Below are 18,633 nucleotides of genomic sequence, written 5' to 3'. Positions count from 1 at the left end.
CACAGATCCAGTGGACAGTCTATACCAGTGGTCTCAAACTCCAGTCCTGGAGGACCACAGTGGCCGCTGGTTTTCATTCTAACCCTTTTCTTAATCTGTGACCTGTTTTTGCTACTAATTAACATCTTTTGAATTAATTGTGATTGACTTGCTCTTGAAGATTCAGACCCCTCAATTGTTTCTTTTTTCTTTAATTAGCAGCCAAACAATAATGAGATACAAAATGAGCCAAAAGATGACCAGAAAACCGTGTCAATCATGCAATACTTAAAAATACAGAAAGATGAAGGTCCCAGGAATGCTCATCTGCTCAGGTCCCCAAAACATTTTAACAAAGCTTTTAGAAAAGAGAAAATCAACAATTTCAGAAATGTCTGCCATTGAACAATGAGCAGCAACAAGCCATGGAATTAAAGAGGGGGTTTACTTAATAACAAGACTCGGCACCTCATTAAGCAACTGGTTGGAATGAAATTGGTTGGAGTTTCAGGCCCTGACTTAGTTGGCCTTCTGTTGGCTCACTCACTTCACATTTCCATTCTTTTTGGGTGCCATTTAAGGAAAGAAGTGAAAGGATGCCTGAGGAGTGGAGAAGAAATGTACTGGTGCCGATATTTAAGAATAAATGGGATGTGCAGGACTGCAGTAACTACAGGGGGATAAAATTGATGAGCCACTGCATGAAGTTATGGAAAAGAGTAATGGAAGCTCAGTTAAGAAGTGAGGTGATGATTAGTGAGCAGCAGGATGGTGTCTTGCCAAGAAAGAGAACCACAGATCAGATGAGATGTTTGCTCTGAGGATGTTGATAGAGAAGTTTAGAGAAGACCAGAAGGAGTTACATTGCGTCTTTGTGGACCTGGAGAAAGCATATGACAGGGTGACTGAGAGGAGTTGTGGTATTGGATGAGGAAGTTGGGAGTGGCAGAGAAGTACGTAAGAGTGGCACAGGATATGAAGTGTGACAGTGGTGAAGTCTGCAGTAGGAGTGACGGAGGTGGGATTACATCAGGGATCGGCTCTGAGCCCTTTCTTATTAGCAATGGTGATGGACAGGTTGACAGACGAGATTAGACAGGAGTCCCCGCGAACTGTGATGTTTGTTATTCGTAGCAATAGTAGGGAGCAGGTTGAGGAGACCCTGGAGAGGTGAAGATCTACTCTAGAGAGGAGAGGAATGAAGGTCAGTAGGAACAAAATAGAATACATGTGTGTGAATGAGAGGGAGGTCTGTGGAATGGTGAGGATAAGGGGAGTAGAGTTGGTGAAGGTGGACGAGTTTAAATACTTGGGATCAACAGTACAGAATAACAGGGAGTCTGGAAGAAAAGTGAAAAAGAGAGTGCAGGCAGGGTGGAATGGGTGGAGAAGAGTGTCAGGAGAGATTTGTGACAGACGGGTATCAGCAAGAGGGAAAGGGAAGGTCTACAGGACGGTACTGAGACCAGCTATGTTATATTGGTTGGAGACGTTGGCACTGACCAGAAAGCAGGAGATAGAGCTGGAGGTGGCAGAGTTAAAGATGTTAAGATTTGCATTGGGTGTGATGAGGATGGACAGGATTAGAAATGAGGACATTAAAGGGTCAGGTCAGGTGGGACGGTTTGGGAGACAAAGTCACAGAGGCGAGATTGTGCTGGTTTGGACATGTGCAGAGGAGAGAAGATGAGTACAGTATGTTGGGCGAAGGGTGCTAAGGATAGAGCTGCCAGGTAAGAGGAGAAGGGAATGGCCTAAGAGGAGGTTTATTAATGTTGTGAGAGAGGACATTCAGATGATCCACTGTGGCAACCGCTAACGGGAGCAGCCAAAAGAAGAAGATGAAGAAGAAGAAGAAGAATTAAGAAAAGGGTTAGAATGAAGACCTGCAGCCACTGTAGCCCTCCAGGACTGGAGTTTGAGAACCCTGATATATGCAGTATCTCTGTATAATACAGAAGTCTATACAGTAACACTATGAGGAGGGCTAAAGTCTGGATTTGAGGCCTTCTGTTCAGGTCTACATCAGTGCAGAGTCTGAAAGGGACAACAGGGTCACCATAGGAACCTACCACGACAAATAAGCTACCAAGTAGTGTGGTAGACAGTAAGACGTTAGGGACTTTCAAAACTCGAGTTGATGTTTTCTGGAAAGGACTGGCGAGCTTTGTTGGGCTCAATGGCCTGTTCTCGTCTAGAGTGTTCTAATGTTCTAATGTTCTAAAAACACACAGTCAGCGGGCCATGAGATTTGTCCAGTTCCTTAAACCTCCTGCCTATTTTTTGGCCCTTGTTGTCCCCGAGGGCTCAGTTGCAGTGGCTCACCTGATTCCTTGAGGTCTTTGACAGTACCTTCTTCTGGCAGAGCAGCTTGGACGAGTTCCACGAATTTGAGCCAGTTGCTGGAAATGGAAGCATAAATGACAAGCTCAGGTTATGCTGCTGTTTAGAGAGGGTGGGCTGCTTTCAGGTGGAGGCGTGTTTTTTTTTTCTGGCATTAGGGGGTCAGTTTTCTCACAGTAGTGTAGAGCCACAGAGGCAGAGGTAGTGGGCTACAAAGCCTGGTTTCGGTTACCACTGAGTGTGCAATCAAATTGTCTTCATCTGAGTAATTTTGTTTGCTTTGTAAGGAACGAAAGTCCCTTTGTTGAAGCCCCAGCAGTGGTCTGCCACACTTGTTTCAGGTTACACTGCGGTTTATAATTTGGGTTTGAGGAGCCATGAGAAGAGGACGGCTCAGTCCATGGGTTGCTGCAGGTTTTCATCTGAACCACTTTCTTAATTTAGTAACCAGTTACTGCTGCTAATTAGCCTTATCAATTCGGGGCCTTCACAATCAAATTCTAACCTTCACCACACGCAGGTTTGGGGAAGTGGGTCCTGCCTCAATCAAAGGACAGTTTCAGTTGAAGCTCAAAAAGCTGGAAAGGGTTGCAAACCCATTTCTGAAGAATTTGGACTACGCCAGTAAGGCAAATTGAGTACAAATGGAATGAAATTCAACACCTACCCAGTAATGGTCGACTAGCAAAGATTGTCCCATTGAGCAAGTCACTAATATTCATGAAGAAGTCCAGGTAACATCTAAGAATCTAAAGCCATCTCTAGCATTGGCTAATGTCATTGTTCATGAGTCCACCATCAGTCCACAAAAGTCAATAAATTCCCAAGTCATGATTCTTAGCCAATGAGAACACTTTTCAGCTAACACAATGAATGGAAAATTACGCCATGGACTCTCGAATCTCTAAGGGGGAAAACCCCCTCCCCTTCCCCCATTCTCTTATAAAATTGTACAACATCTAGACACTCAAAACTCCAAGGTGGTACTCTCTCCGATCTAATGTTGGTAATTCTGGAGGCTCTGGAAACCAAGGCAGAAACACTTTCCAATCTATTGTTAGTAAATCCGGAGGCTTGCAACTACATGGAGGGGCCACATCTCCAGTCCCTAACCCTAACCCTAATGTTAGCAGATCTGAACACTTCACACTGGGAGGAGGATCTGTGCCTCTTATCTAATGTTGGCAAATCTGGAAGGAGGACCCACAAGTTTAATCGAATATTAGTAAAGGTTGATTCTCAAAATTCCAAGTGGGGAACCCCCTCCCCTCCTCCTCCCATCCATTTACTCCAAGATGGAACCCCAGTCGACAATTTAAAGTTAGAAAATCTGGATGATCAGAACTAGAAGGAGGACCCACATCTCCTATGTAATGTTAGTAGATCTGGACACTCGAAACCTGAGAGGAGACCTGTGCCTCTGATATAATGCCAGTAAATCTTGTTCGTAACTCCAAGAGGGCACCCTGGTCTACAGTTTAATGTTAGCATCTCTGGATTATCATATCAAGAAGGAGGACCCACATCTCTGGTCTAATGTTAGTAAATTTGAACATTTCAAACTTGGAGGACCTGCGCCTCTGATCTAATGTTGGAAAATCTGGATGATTATAACTAGAAGGAGGACCTGCATTTCCAATCTAATGTTAGAAAAGCTTGATCCTTGAAATTCCAAATGGAAATCTCCATCCATCTAATATTAGTAATTCTGGATGTTCATGACTAGAAGGCAGACCCACATCTCCAGTCTAATGTTAGCAAATCAGGAGACTCGAAACCTGAGAGGGGACCTGTGCGTCTGATATAATGCCAATAAATCTTGATGCTCGTAACTCCAAGAGGGATCCCTGGTCTACAATCTAATGCTAACATCTCTGGATGATTGTATCAAGAAGGATGACCTACATCTCTGGTCTAATGTTACTAAATTTTAACATTTCAAACTCGAAGGAGGATCTGCGCCTCTGATCTAATGTTGGTAAATCTGGATGACTGTAATTAGAAGGTGAACCCATATCTTCAGTCTAATGTAAGTAAATCTGGAGATTCGAAACCCGATAGACGACCCGTGCCTCCGATATTATGCTAGTAAATCTTGATGCTCTTAACTCCAAGAGGGAGCCCTGGTCTACAATTTAATGTTAGCATTTCTGGATGATCATATCTAGAAGGATGACTCACATTTCTGGTTTAATATTAGTAAATTTGAACATTTCAAACTCGAAGGAGGACCTGCACCTCTGATCTAATATCGGAAAATCTGGATCATTATAACTAGAAGGAGGACCCGCATCTCCAATCTAATGTTAGTAAAGCTTGACACTTCAAACTCCAAGTGGAAACTCCCACCCTTCTAATATTAGTAATTCTGGATGATCGTAACTAGAAGGAGGACCCACATCTCCAGTCATATTGTTAGTAAATCTGGAGACTTAAGAGGACCCGTGCTCCCTGGTGGTCAGTGTTTATATTCTCTGGCTCCCTAACTAAGGGATGCTCAAATTCTGGTACAGGCAGACCCCCTCTGTCCCTTTCCTTATTCCTAATCACTTGTGTGGCTGTGCCAGCTTTGTTTAGGTGGACCATCTGTATCCATAAATACAGTGAAGGAGAACTCAGGGACAGGTAAATGTGGGCAACAATAAACAATCAAAGATGGCTTTGGGGTGTAAGATGTGAGAGGCTGACAGGATGAGCCCCTCAGAGTGTGCTTGTCACTTCACATCTGTTTTCACCCATGAAAATCACTTCCAAAGTTGATGGCTCTCACCTGGTCATCCCCCCGGTGGCCAACGTCCTGCTATTTAGTAACGTGTCCAGCAACTCCGAGGAGACAGGTAAGCCGTGCTTCTGGCAGACCTCCTTAATCTGCAAAAGAAGATGGAGTGTGAGTTAGCACTGCGATGGTGGGCTGTCCTACATGTGGGCATTTGGGTGGCAGGACCATCGGTGCCATGCTGCTTTTCCTGATTGAGGCAACTCCTGCTTTTCTTGCACAGGGAGGCTTAAACAGCCAACACATCCAATGCCCCATTTTTCTTTTCATTCTACAAACAGACCCCTGACATTCCAGAAGGGACACGACAACACGTTTTCTTCTCAAAAAGCCCACACTTGTCCCTAAAGACCAGCTTCTTTGCTCTCCACTCCAAAATGTGCCATCTCTAATCAAGTCTCTTGCTTCCTTCTGAAGAACAGTCTAGTTGGTCCTAATCAGCCAGGCTTTTAGAGGGGCCATTCCAACAAGACCACTCTACTTACTGCTGTGGACACTTTATGCTTGGCTAGAACTACCAACTTGTCATCTATCATCATCCTTCTAAGTCTCTTCTCCACCTTCGACACGGTCAACAATCAGATCCTCCATACCTCCCCATCTGACCTTGGAATCCCCAGGACTAACTTCTAGTGGTTTCACATCTTCTTCTTCTTAGGCAAATCCTACCCTGTGTCCAGGGGTCTCATATATAAACGGTACGTAGGAACAAAAATTTTGCATACACCCGTTAGCACGCTCACTTCGAGATGTATATAAACTAAATTTGCCGTAAAGCCACCCACATTTTCACAGCAGCGTCACCCCTTGAGAACGTACGTTTCTGTTCGGTTTTGCAAACTGGTGGCACCCAGTGTCGAAGCAGTGCTACTGCACCGGTGTGGTTTCCCTACAAAGTACAGGAAAAGCATTGGAATTCTCCAAAAATTCCATTTCAATATTTTTATGAATCACAAGGCTGGGGGGCTGTCAAGAGGCAGGGCCTGTTAAAGCCCATTGCGGAACTTCTTATGTGATTTTGGGCTATCCAAAAATAAATTGTATTGTAACTTGCTGACCAAGTGGGTATTTCTCAGTCATTAATGAGTCACACCATGCCAGCTGTACAAGATGGTATTATCCTTCAACATCTGCAATAAGATGCTGCAGATGTTCTATCAGACGGTTGTGGCAAGCGGCATCTTCTACCCGGTGGTGTGCTGGGGAGGGAGCATAAAGAAGGGGGACGCCTCACTCCTGGAAAAACTGGTGAGGAAGGCAGCCTCTATTGTAGGTACGGAGCTGGACAGTTTGACATCCGTGGCAGAGCAACGGGCATTGAGCAGGCTCCTGTCAATCATGGAGAATCCACTGCATCCACTGAACAGGATCATCTCCAGACAGAGGAGCAGCTTCAGTGACAGACTGCTGTCACCGTCCTGCTCCTGACAGACTGAGGAGACCCCACACTATGCGACTCTTCAATTCCACACACGGGGGCTAATCTTTAAAATTATACAAAGTTATTGTCTGTCTGTTATACTTTCATTGTTATCACTCTTTAATTTAATATTGTTCTTTATCAGTAAGCTGCTGCTGGAGTATGGGAATATCACCTTGGGATTAATAAAGTATCTATCTATCTATCTATCTATCTATCTATCTATCTATCTATCTATCTATCTATCTATCTATCTATCTATCTATCTATCTATCTATCTATCTATTATATAGTGCCTTTCACATTATCTATCTATCTATCTATCTATCTATCTATCTATCTATCTATTATATAGTGCCTTTCATATCTATCTATCTATCTATCTATCTATCTATCTATCTATCTATCTATCTATCTATCTATCTATCTATTATATAGTGCCTTTCATATCTATCTATCTATCTATCTATCTATCTATCTATCTATCTATCTATCTATCTATCTAATATATAGTGCCTTTCACATCTATCTATCTATCTATCTATCTATCTATCTATCTATCTATCTATCTATCTATCTATCTATCCACTTGTCATCCAGATAAATAAGATTTCCTTACACTGTGGTTGAAACATCAAAACGCAATTCACAGCAACGTCCGGTTTTCTAATTGTAATCGGAGCGGTCATCTGCACGCTCATGGCTATTGCACAGCAGCATCAGCACCGCCTGTCCATCACACAGGGTCCGTTTTTTATGATTGTCTGAAACAGAATAAAGAGACGGTGAGCTGCAACTCGCCTTTTCACGTTGACTGTGATATCTGACCACTTTGTTTTTTCTTTCAGGCACTGTGCGACTTTCTGAACTTGAACTTTCGAGTGTCTCCGCCATGCTTTTGTTTCTTATAGCTCTGCTTAAGCCAACAAATAAATGCTTTTCCTTGCCTCTACTCTGAATTTGATGTAATTTGTCTTCTTTTCATGTGTCTTTCCCTTTATTTTTTAACCAAACACTGATGGAAGGTGATATTTATATCGATTTGTGAATTATAATATGTGAAGTTCTGTGAGGAGTCGGGGTGGAACTGTAGGCGTGTGCACAGGCATTTTTTGGGATTTGTTAAAGGGAGATGCGTGGAATTGGCGTATTCACCGATTTATGCATCTGAATTTTTCTTTTTTAACGTATGCACATTTGCACTTTTGTCCGTACACCATGTTTTAGTGTCAGTTCTACGCACGCCGTTATACATAAAGCCCTTGCTGATTAGAGATATCAAGGGTGCACTAGGAAAACATAGGGGGCACCCCAAGGATCTGTGCTGGGTCCTCTCTTCTTCACCTCACTAGGCCACCTCACCCAGTCCCATGGGCTCTCACATCAGTGCAATCTGATGATACGCTGCCTTACCTGTCATTCCTTTCCAGAGGACCAATCAACATCAGCTGGAATCTCAAGACGTCTTCAGCCTGGACCAAGCAGCACCATCTGTAGCTCACTCTGGCCAAGATGGACCTCTTTCTTATCCCAGAATGTCTGTCCGTTCATCAGCCCTTCTCTGTTCAGCTTAGCTTATTATCACTAACACCTGCCAGTCAGTACACAATGCTGGGGTGACGAATGATGACCAGATGTCCTTCACTGACTATGTCACAATGGTCTCTTGCCAGTCTGCGCGGTGCACTGTGCCACCTCATAACTGAGTGTTGAATCACTGTAGTTTGAACCATAATGGACACCTGCTTGTGAGCTTTTCACCCCTCAGTCCTAAGTCAGCCTCATTCTGCAGTAGCTCCCCCTGCTGGTCGAGCTCCTGCCTTGTCCCCACTGCTGCCAGCATAGCCGGCATTGCCCAGATAGCCTAAGTTTAGCGAATCTGGTAAGAAGTCTGGTGGATCAAGGACATGGGCACTACTAACACTGGCAAAGACAATATGGTCTGAGAATTAAAGTGCACCATATTTGAGTTTCATAGACCCCCTAGAGTCATCTTCACACAACCAGAGTCTTCCATCTTTTTAACAAATTAAATGGATGTTGAAGCTTAAGGTGCTTTATGGATTAAACTTTGAGGAACACCTGATGTACTCACCATGGTCACTGGCAGCTGCCCGCTGCTCTCCACATCTGCCTCAAGCAGGCTCCTCCACACAAGTGCCAGGTCTACCCATTTTGGGAGGTCAGCGAGGGCTCGTCTCAGCAGGTGGGCCAATTGAGCATCATGTTGTTTCCTGAGAATCAGTAAAGTGTCATGAGTTGGGCTGGAATACAACAAAGAGGGCACCATGTCTGCCCACTCTTTCATTTGGTGGTGGGGAAGGGGGGGCACAATGAATGCCAAACAGCAGCTTTGTCTTCCTGTGATGGTGATCTCTATGCCAGTCACTGAAGTAAACATCAATTGGAAAAGACTTCTGTCCAAAGTGGCATCACATCACAGCTTCGTCCACACTATGGTCCTCTGTTAGATAACCACTGAGATGACCTTCACAAAGTAGAGGCTATTAGTGCCAAGATGGCACTGGCAAAACATCCCAGACTAGGGAGGTAATTAAGCACTGGGCAACGAGTGCCATTTCGCAGGGTAAGAAGGGTCAGTTTTTGCACAAAATGATGGAATTTATTAGGACTCACCTCTTAGAATCGAGCTCTAACACCTGGCGGATGCCATCTGTTGGCACACAATCAAGGCCTTCCCTTGGCGTGGCTCCAAGATGAAGGTCCTCGTTGGCTGCGGTGATGAGAAAATCAATGAGCTCCTTGTAATACACCTGCAGAAATAACCCAGCTGGAGTGAGGGAGGGGCTGTGCCCATCTAGGCAAAGTGCCAACCAAATAATGAAAAACAGAGATGATGGGTGCCCTCAAGCAGGTTCTGCTCACCTACTAGGGAATTTTCACTTTGTGCAGCTTTGACTTCATTAAACCCATGGCAAATGCTGTTGTGCTCAAATATGTGCCCACTTCACAGTAGCCGCTATGGCGAAAAACTCTTCAAAGTGGATGGCACTTGGGTTGATGTAGATGTTGAATGTAATTGAGAATGAATGCCACCATGAGAGGCTGAAAATGAGGGGCTCCGCCACTGCTCCTCCCTTTATTAACTGACGTATCATTTGAGCTGAGGCCCTTTCATTAACCCCTCCTTTCATTTTCCCTTGCCCCTCCAATCATGTGGCTCTGTCAGTCAGTCAGTCATTTTCCTACCCGCTATATCCTAACTTCAGGGTCACGGGGTCTGCAGGAGCCAATCCCAGCCAAGACAAAGTGCAAGGCAAGAAACAAACCCCGGGCATGGCGCTAGCCCACCGCAGGGTACACATACATACCAAGCGCCCACCAGGGACAATTTAGGATCGCCAATGCACCTAACCTGCATGTCTTTGGACATGTGGGAGGAAATCCACGCAGACATCGGGAGAACATGCAAACTCCACACAGGGAGGACCCGGGAAGTGAATCCAGGTCTCCTAAATGCGAGGCAGCAGTGCTCGCCACTGAGCCACCGTGCCAATTTTTTTTTACCTTTTGCTCCTCCTACTATATGATTGCAGCACAGTTAAAACTGAGGCTCTGCCCCGCCCTTATTTTATAGACCCTTACTCCTAACATCACATGAATGTTACATAATTTGAGTTGAGGCTCCACCCCCGGCCCTCCTTTTATTGTCCCTTTCTCCAACAATCATGTGACTGCTGCAAAATTTAAGTTGGAGACTTTTCTTTAGCCTCTCCTTTAATTTTTCTTTGCACCTCCCATTATGTTATTTTAGCATAATAAGAGTTGAGGCTCTACCCCGTTGTCTGTTGTCCTTCCTATTATGTGACTGCTACAAAATTTAAGTTGGGGTCCTTCTCTTAGTCCCTCCCTTTGTTTCCCCTTGCCCCTCCCATCATGTGACTGTTATATAATTTGAGGTGGGCTCCACCCCTTATCCTTAATTGTATTTCTTCTTATTTCTCTCATCATGTAACTAGAGCAGATGCTTCCTAGCCAATCCTTTTCATTTTATCTTTGCTCCTCCCATTATGTGTTTGCTACATAATTTAAACTGAGGCTCCACTCCAGGCTTTCCAGTTTAGTATCTCTTGCTGCTCCAGACATATAAACTGCTGCATAATTCCAGTTGGAGCTTCACCCCTAGCCCCACCTTTAATTGTCCTTTTTTCCTCCCATCATGTGACTGCTACATAATTTGAATTGAGGCCCTTCCCTTAGCGCTCCTTGCATTTCCCCTTGCCCCTCCCATCATGTGACTGTTACACAATTTGAGTTGGACTCCGCCCCTTCTCCCTAATTTTATTTCTTCTTATTTCTCCCATCATTCCATGGATGCATAACTAGAGCTGGGGCTTTACCCCTAGCCTCATCTAGCCAATCCTATAAATGTTTCTTTGTTCCTTCCATCATGAGTTTGTTACATAATCCACGCTGAAGCTCCACCCCCTAGTTCTTCCTTATATTATCCCTTTCTCCTGCCTTCATGTGTCTGCTACATAATTTGAGCTGGGGGTCCACCCCAGCCCCTCTTTTAATTGTCCCATTTCCCTTCAATCATGTGGCTGCTGCATAATTTGAATTGGGTCCCTTCCCTTAGACCTCCTTGTATTTCCACTTGACCCTCCCATTATGTGATTGTTATGCAATTTCAGGTGGGCTCTGCCCCTTGCCCCTAATTTTGTTTCTTCTTATTTCCCTCATCGTGTAACTAGAGCTGAGGCTCCACCCCAGACCCTCCTAGCCAAATCCTTTTATTTTTCCTTTGCTCCTCCCATTATGTGTTTCCTACATAATTTAATTGCGGCTACATTCCAGTCCTTCCATTTCAGTATCCCTTGCTGCTCCTGTCATATGACTGCTGCATAATTTCAGTTGGAGTTCCACCCCTAGCCCCAACTTTTATCGTCCCTTTTTCCTTCCATCATATGACTGCTAAATAATTTGAATTGAGGCCCTTTCCTTGTATTTCCCCTTGACCCTCCAATCATGTGACTGTTACACAATTTGAATTGGGCTCCGCCTCTTGTCCCTAATTTTATTTCTTCTTATTTCTCCTGTCATGCCATGGATACATAATTAGAGCTGGGGCCTAATTAACCTAATGCTGAATTAGGTTACCTAACTCTTTATAGCCAATCATTTTATTTTGTCCTTGCTCCTCCCATCATGTGTTTGCTACCTAATCTGTGTTGGGGCTCCACCCCTGGCCCCGCCTTTCATTATTCCTGGCTCCTCCCATCATGTCACTGCTGCATAACTAGAGCTGCAAAGCAGCACACACTCCAGGAGACAGTAGCTGGGAAATGGAGGCCTGATAACAAGTGGCAGCCAGTTAGAGTGATGTGTCCTCTCCTTGTGTCATGAAAAAAATCATGTGAGTGAGGACGAGCCTGTTGGGAGTGGCACTGTTCATCCATTATCATACACTTGGATTCCAGTTCAGGATTACTGGGGGCTGAAAAAGAAAGAACTACAAGGCAAAAGCACACCCTTTGTGAGATGTCAGTAAGCTGAGGGACACACTCGAGAACGGTCAACCAAATCAGGAGATGTCAGTCAGACTACGCTACCTGCCTTTAATATGTGCAACAAAAACACTCATAGGGAGAAGGTGCCAAGCAAATGACTTGACTTCAAGATTCGGTGAAAGGGGCCAAGATCTGAACCCAGGTTCCAGAAACTGCACGAGAGCAGCACACCCCACTACCCTCATGTAATGGGGCCCGGGTCGTTAGGAGAGATTTGAACTCTCACACCTCAATTACAGGGTCAGGGTTGCCAGGGAATGAACTCAGGTTCCAGGAACTGCAGGGTGGCATAAATACCTGGCACACCACCATATTATCTGCAGCGCAATTTGTCATTTTTAATAGTGAGATTTAAAAGGCGATCATTATTGCAAAATTCTTCACATGACAAAAACATCGGCATCAACTGACAGAACCACTAAGTGTAATGATGCATGAGTGTCAGTGGGGGGTGCTAAAGAGGAGTCCTAGTGATACACGGCACTGACCTCTTCTCAGGTTGGCATAAATTTTCATTCTAAAGGATTTTTTCTGAATGGGACCACAAGGAGCAGCACCTTATTCCTCATGTTATATAGTGCCTTACATGGTTAGGATCATCACTGTTCTTTATGTTACTAAAATACCAAAAAGCATAGGAGAATAGAGAGGTAGTTAGAGAGACCTCTCCACATGCTATCATGACGAGACCCTAGAAATTGTGACACTGTTGGGAAAAGCACCATCAGTTTTTATTAATTTTATATAGCGCCTTGCTTAGTGAGCACTATAACAAAACACTATTAAAACTAGAAGAATATTTTGAACAGTCAAAAAATGTCCAGAAAGCAGTGCTCTCAGTCAGGCTTTCTTTCATAGAGTGCCTATATAGTGGCTTGCACCCTTCGACCATGTAGATGTATGTTCTGCACTGTTTTTTTATTGTTGTTAAACTTGGGGAACAGTGAAAAGACCTCACTGGTTTTGGTTTCCAGCTTTACAAGTTTACCTGGCATTCCCTATTCACTCTGCGGCAGCTGAGGCGCCCTGCCCATCTACCACCTCCTTGAGTATCAAGACGTACCTGCTCAGGGCTGCGATGCTCAGCAAATGTGTGAAAAAGCAGCCGCAGAGTGGGCAGCGAAAGAGGCACTTTATGTCTGAGGAGCAGCAGGCTCATCCTCGATGGGTGGGCCAGGCCGGAGTGGGCAGAGTCGAGCGCCGCCAGCTCTTCCTGGACACGTTTCAGGCTGTGTTTACTGCACTTCTGCAATTCATTCCTCACGATGGTGCGGAGTGGCCCCGTGGTCTCCTCTGCTGCTTCCGTCTTTGGATCATCCTGTGTGGTACAAAGCAGGAATCATGTCGGTGTAACTTTGGGGGCACTATATGGGGAGGGATGATTTAGGCTGCTTTAGATGCCTACTGTTAAGCTGGGCACTTACACGGGTAACTGTTTTTAAGCAGGCCTGAAGTTTAAATTGGGCACTCCTTCTATTTTTATCATTACTGCCCAACATTGGCATCACAATAAATCCATGCCCTGGTCCGGTTCTTAAACCTGGCTAACCCAGAGTCTGGGAAAGGCACTATATCAACTAAATTGAAAATGATGACGATGATTATTTTTATTATTATTATTAAGGTACAGAGTGGGATGCAGTAAGCAGATGGGTGGGCACTCTGCCTTTACCTGCAGCCATGTTGAGCTGTGATCTCCGACCGGCACTTTCTTCTGACCGTGGATGTAGGACAGTGACCGGTCTCCAGTGGGTGCCGTGACGCACTGCACATCCGATGGTCCTAAACGTGCCTGCAAAGACAACTTTAATGTTTAGTCACTTTGTAGGACTACCATGGCCGTGAGCACATGGAGGGGCATTTGCTTGTATTACCTGTACCACCCAAAGAGGTGCACTGCACAGGGGAATCACTTGGCTTGGAGGTTCCTGCTGCTTCTCAGCTGTGCCACCATGGCAAGGGTGGGGTTTCAGCTTCTCTGGTCCATCACCACCACCACCAACCTTAATCCTAGGAAGAAGGGGTGAATGAATAGGACGGAGTCCTCAAAGGAAATTTTAAACAGAAGAGAAGAGTGAATTACAGGGACCTTGGCACCACACGTGCTTATGGCACACATTTTGCACCACTGACATTTTCTACTTTGTGTTTACAGGTCTTGTTTGCTGTGTATTGTCTTTTTAGGGAATTCCTTTCTGCCTTTTTCAGTTCTTGTTTATTTATAATAAAAACAGTGGATTGAGACTCCCTCACTGTCTGCACTTTATTATGTTGTGGACCTAATTTGAAAGGCAAACATTTGCCACTTTCATCCATCATCCTACACTTGATAACCCATAATGACAAAGTGACAATGTGTTCAAAGAAGGGTCTGCTAGTTTATTAATAATCAAAATCTGAAATCTCTCCTTCATAAAAGCACTCAGATTCTTAGTTGTGGCCCTCCAAACTGTATCTCCTGTTTGCTTTAATTCTCCTTGAGATGTTTCTAGAACTTGATGGAGTCCACCAGTAGCAAACTGAATTGATGTGACATCACTTAGAATGGCTCACTTGTCCCTGTGTATGGAAGGTTTCACAATTCACACTGCATGCAAGGGCACAAACCACCCATGAAGTCCAAGGAACTCTCTGTAGACCTCTACGATTATATTTCATAAAGGGCCAGGGGATGAAACCATTGCTAAAGCTCTGGGTGCTCCTGGGCACACAGTGGCCTCAGGAATTGTCACATGGAAGAATTTTGGAACCACCATGGCTCTTCCTAGAGTTGGCCATCTAGGCAAACTGAGTAACTGGTAAAATAGGGCCTTAGTCATGGAGGTGATCAAGAACCCAATGGTCACACTAACAGATCTTCAGAAGTCCTCAGCTACCGAGACTGCTGAACCAGTCAAAAGGAGGACCATTCTTGAGTGAAAGGAATTTAAGAGACTTTGAAGGCATGAGAGACCGGAACTGGTTGATCTGGTGACACAACAATTTAAGGCCAAAAGAACTCTGTATAGACCTCCATGATCAAATTATGATGAGGCATAGATCAGAGCAAGGGGATAAAAGTACTGAATGTTCCCAGGAGATCAGTGACCTCATACATTATGAAATTTGGAAGAAGTGCAGAACCACCAAGACTCTTCCTAGAGTTGGCCATCTCGGCAAACTGAGTAACTGGGTAGGATGGGCCTTGGTCATGGAGGTGATCAAGAACCCAACCCAATGGTCACACTAACTGAGCTTCAGAAGTCCTCTGCTGCTGAGATCGCTGAACCAGTCAAAAGGAGGACCATCTCAAAAGCACTCCATCAAAGAAGCATTTATGGACGAGGACGACTCTTGAGTAAAAGGAATTTGAAAGACTTTGAGATCTTGACAGACAAGAAATGAATAATCTGGCAACACAACAATATAAGGCCAAAGGGACTCTCTGACTCCATGATCAAATTATGGTGAGGTTTCAGTCAGGAAAAGGGGATACAACCATTTCCAGAGCCCTGAGTGTTCCCAGGAGCTCAGTGACCTCATACATTGTGAAATGGAAGAACTTTGGATCCACTAGGACTCTTCCTAGAGTTGGTGATCTGGCCAAACTTAGTGACTGGGCATAAATGGCATTGATCATGGAGGTGGCCAAGAACCCAATGATTACTCCAACTGAGCTTCAGAAGACCTCTGCCGAAATTGCCAAACCAGGTAAAAGGAGGATTGTCTCAGCAGCACTCCATCAATTAAACACGAAACCCACTTTTGAGTTAAAGGCGTTCAAAAGACCTTAAAAGCATGAGAGCCAGGAATCTTTGGTCTGGTGACACAAAACTTTAAGTCCAAACAATACTCAGTGTTCAAATCTGTGTTCAAATTATGGTCAGGCATAAATCAGGGCAAAGGTGACACAACCCTTTCCAAAGTCCTGAGTGTTCCCAGAAGCACATATTACCTCATAATTTGTGAAATCTGGAAGAAGTTTAGAATCTCCAGGATTCTTCCTAGAGTTGGCCATCTGGCCAAATTGAGTAACTGGGCACAAATGGCCTTGGTCATGGAGGTGACCAAAAATCAAATGATCACTCTAACTGAGTTTCAGCTCAGCTCTGCTGCGGAGATTGCCAAACCAGTCAAAGGAGGACCATCTCAGCAGCACTCCATCAATTAAGAATGGAAGCCACTCTTGAGTAAAAGGCATTTAAAAGACTTTGAAAGCATGAGAGACCAGAAACAGGGCAAAAGGAGATACAACTATTTCCAAATTCCTGAGTGTTCCCAGGAGCTCAGTGACCTCAAACCTTGTGAAATGGAAGATGTTTGGAACCACAGGGCTTTTCTTAGAGTTAACAGTCTGTCCAGAGTGAGTAACTGGGCAAGAAGGGCCTTGGTCAGGGAGGTAATTAAAAAATTAATTATCACTCTAACAGAGGTTCAGAAATACTCTTTTGAGGTGGGGAGAACTTTCCGGAAGGTCAACCACTTTAGCAACGTTCCATCAACCAGTCATTTGCAGTGGGGTTTGCAACATTTTAATGACTTTGAGAGCATAAGCAAGAAGATTCTTTGGTCTTCTTCTTCTTTTGGCTGCTCCCATTAGGGGTTGCCACAGCGGATCGTCTTTTTCCATATCTTCCTGTCCTCGTCATCTTGCTCTGTCACACCCACCACCTTCATGTCCCCTTTCATCTTCTCTTAGGCCTTCCTCTTCTCCTCTTGTCTGGCAGTTCTGTCTTTAAAACCCTTCTCCCAATACACCCAGCATCTCTTCTCTGCACATGTCCAAACCAACACAATCTTGCCTCTCTGACTTTGTCTCCTCTCTGACTTTGTCTGAGAACACAAAAATATAACTCTTTATGAGCAGTTCCATGCACCATGTCTGGTGAAAACCTGGCACTTCTCATCATTGTCTGCCCAATCTCATCACTACTGTGAAGCATGATGATGGCAGCATCACGCTGCGTTATTGTGATATTTCCCTCTACTTACCCTTTACCTATTTTCTTCAAGGGTAAGTGTACTCATCAGGTTCGTTACCGGGTTGGTCTACTGTCACACCTTAAAATTAAACACACACACACACACACAGATACGGTATATATATGCACACGGACCCTAACCATAACAGTGCCCTATGAGTGATGCATACACAGCTGGTTAATCTTCAGCACTTCAAACCACACAAGTGCCTTATGAATAACACACACGCAACCTGTCCCTCTCTTAGCATTTCAAGAGACTTACTTATTATCGGCATGAACAACATACAATGTTTAAAGTATATCTCCGACCTAAATGTTACTTTGGTCTCTAACATCCATGACTATAGGCCATTTATCAAAAAAGAATGCCTGACTTGACATACCGTAACCCTACTATTGGGTGGAGCTCACACCCTCAGCCTTAATAAACCTTGCAGATTGGAGCGTATGGCAAACTTCCTTACTGCTCTTAATCAAAATTACCTTATTTCCTCAATCAATCTAAATATGAAGACAAAGCAGAGAAAGTTTAAAGCAGTGTGGTATTTATTACATGAATAATAAAACCAGTAGAGAAACGCATAAAAGAAAATGTGGATAGCAAAGTCTGGATACACTCTATTGCCAAAAGTATTGGGATGCCAAAGTTTAGACACACATGAACTTTAATGGCATCCCACTCTTAACACATTGGCTTTAATATGGAGTTTGCCAGCTTCAACTATTCTTGGAAGGCTTTCCACAAGGTTTAGGAGTGTGTTGATAGGAATTTGTGACCAGGGGCCTCATGCATAATGTCGTGCGTAGAATTCACACTAAAACATGGCGTAAGGACAAAAGCGGAAATGTTCGTAAGCACAAAAAAATCCAGATGCATAAATCTGCGCGTTGGCCAACTTCCACTTTCTTCGCTCCATAAATCCCAGTCAGTGTGAAAAGTAATGCACGTGCACGGGCCTGCTGCCACTCCCCAAACTCCTCCCAGAATTATGCCTCTATGAATATGCAAACCAATATAAACAGCCCTTAAGTTCAGTGTTCTGTGAAAAGGCAATGGCAAAAGCACAGGAGAAATAGAAGAATTTCAACGAATACCAAGTGGAGGCAAAGAAAAATGCACTATTTAATATTTAAACAGTGGTATAAGCAACAAAAGGAAGTTGATCGAGTGACATAGCGTGTCGGAGAAACTCGAAAGCTCAAGTTCACAAAGTCACAGAGTGCCCGAAATAAAAAAGAACTCAGATATCAATCTTGCTGTGAAAAGGTGAGTTGTAGCCCACCGTCTGAGTGTCGTATGAAAGCTTATTAGGGTACAGAGAAAAACAAAATAGGCACACAGTGGGGAAAAAGCACGAAATGTCAACTTTAATCTCGAAATTTCCACTTTAATCACGTAGTTTATTTTGTCATTAAAGTAGAACATCATAAACTTCATCTTAAAATCTTTTAATTACCAGTCTCTCAAATCCCATTGTAACTAAAGTAGCACGCTAAATGCTTTGTTTTGTATTTGATCTTCTTTGTGCTCTATGTGTGTGAATCACTATGTGCTTTCTCTTCCTCCGACAGGACACAGAATCCATTACATTCGTGATATTACAGCTCTCTGAATAATTA

The 18,633-nt window shown here is 44.1% G+C and overlaps 1 protein-coding gene across 1 annotated transcript in view; it reads right to left on the bottom strand.

Moving 5' to 3' along the window:
• The window catches only part of LOC120514748 (uncharacterized protein C1orf87), a 68,171-nt gene that overhangs the window by 26,862 nt on the left and 22,676 nt on the right, over positions 1 to 18,633 (bottom strand). Inside the window, exons 3-9 of the mRNA XM_039735275.1 lie at positions 13,924 to 14,059; positions 13,722 to 13,841; positions 13,113 to 13,367; positions 9,156 to 9,292; positions 8,614 to 8,752; positions 5,093 to 5,190; positions 2,305 to 2,381 (exon numbers count right to left, since the gene is read on the bottom strand). Coding sequence (XP_039591209.1) covers positions 2,305 to 2,381; positions 5,093 to 5,190; positions 8,614 to 8,752; positions 9,156 to 9,292; positions 13,113 to 13,367; positions 13,722 to 13,841; positions 13,924 to 14,059 — 962 coding nt within the window. The remainder of the gene's footprint in view (positions 1 to 2,304; positions 2,382 to 5,092; positions 5,191 to 8,613; positions 8,753 to 9,155; positions 9,293 to 13,112; positions 13,368 to 13,721; positions 13,842 to 13,923; positions 14,060 to 18,633) is intronic.

The sequence above is a fragment of the Polypterus senegalus genome, chromosome 14 (assembly GCF_016835505.1).
Source record: "Polypterus senegalus isolate Bchr_013 chromosome 14, ASM1683550v1, whole genome shotgun sequence".
NCBI classification, from domain to species: domain Eukaryota; kingdom Metazoa; phylum Chordata; class Cladistia; order Polypteriformes; family Polypteridae; genus Polypterus; species Polypterus senegalus.
Note: the sequence above shows the minus strand (reverse complement) of the source record. Positions and strands in the feature narration are given on the sequence as shown.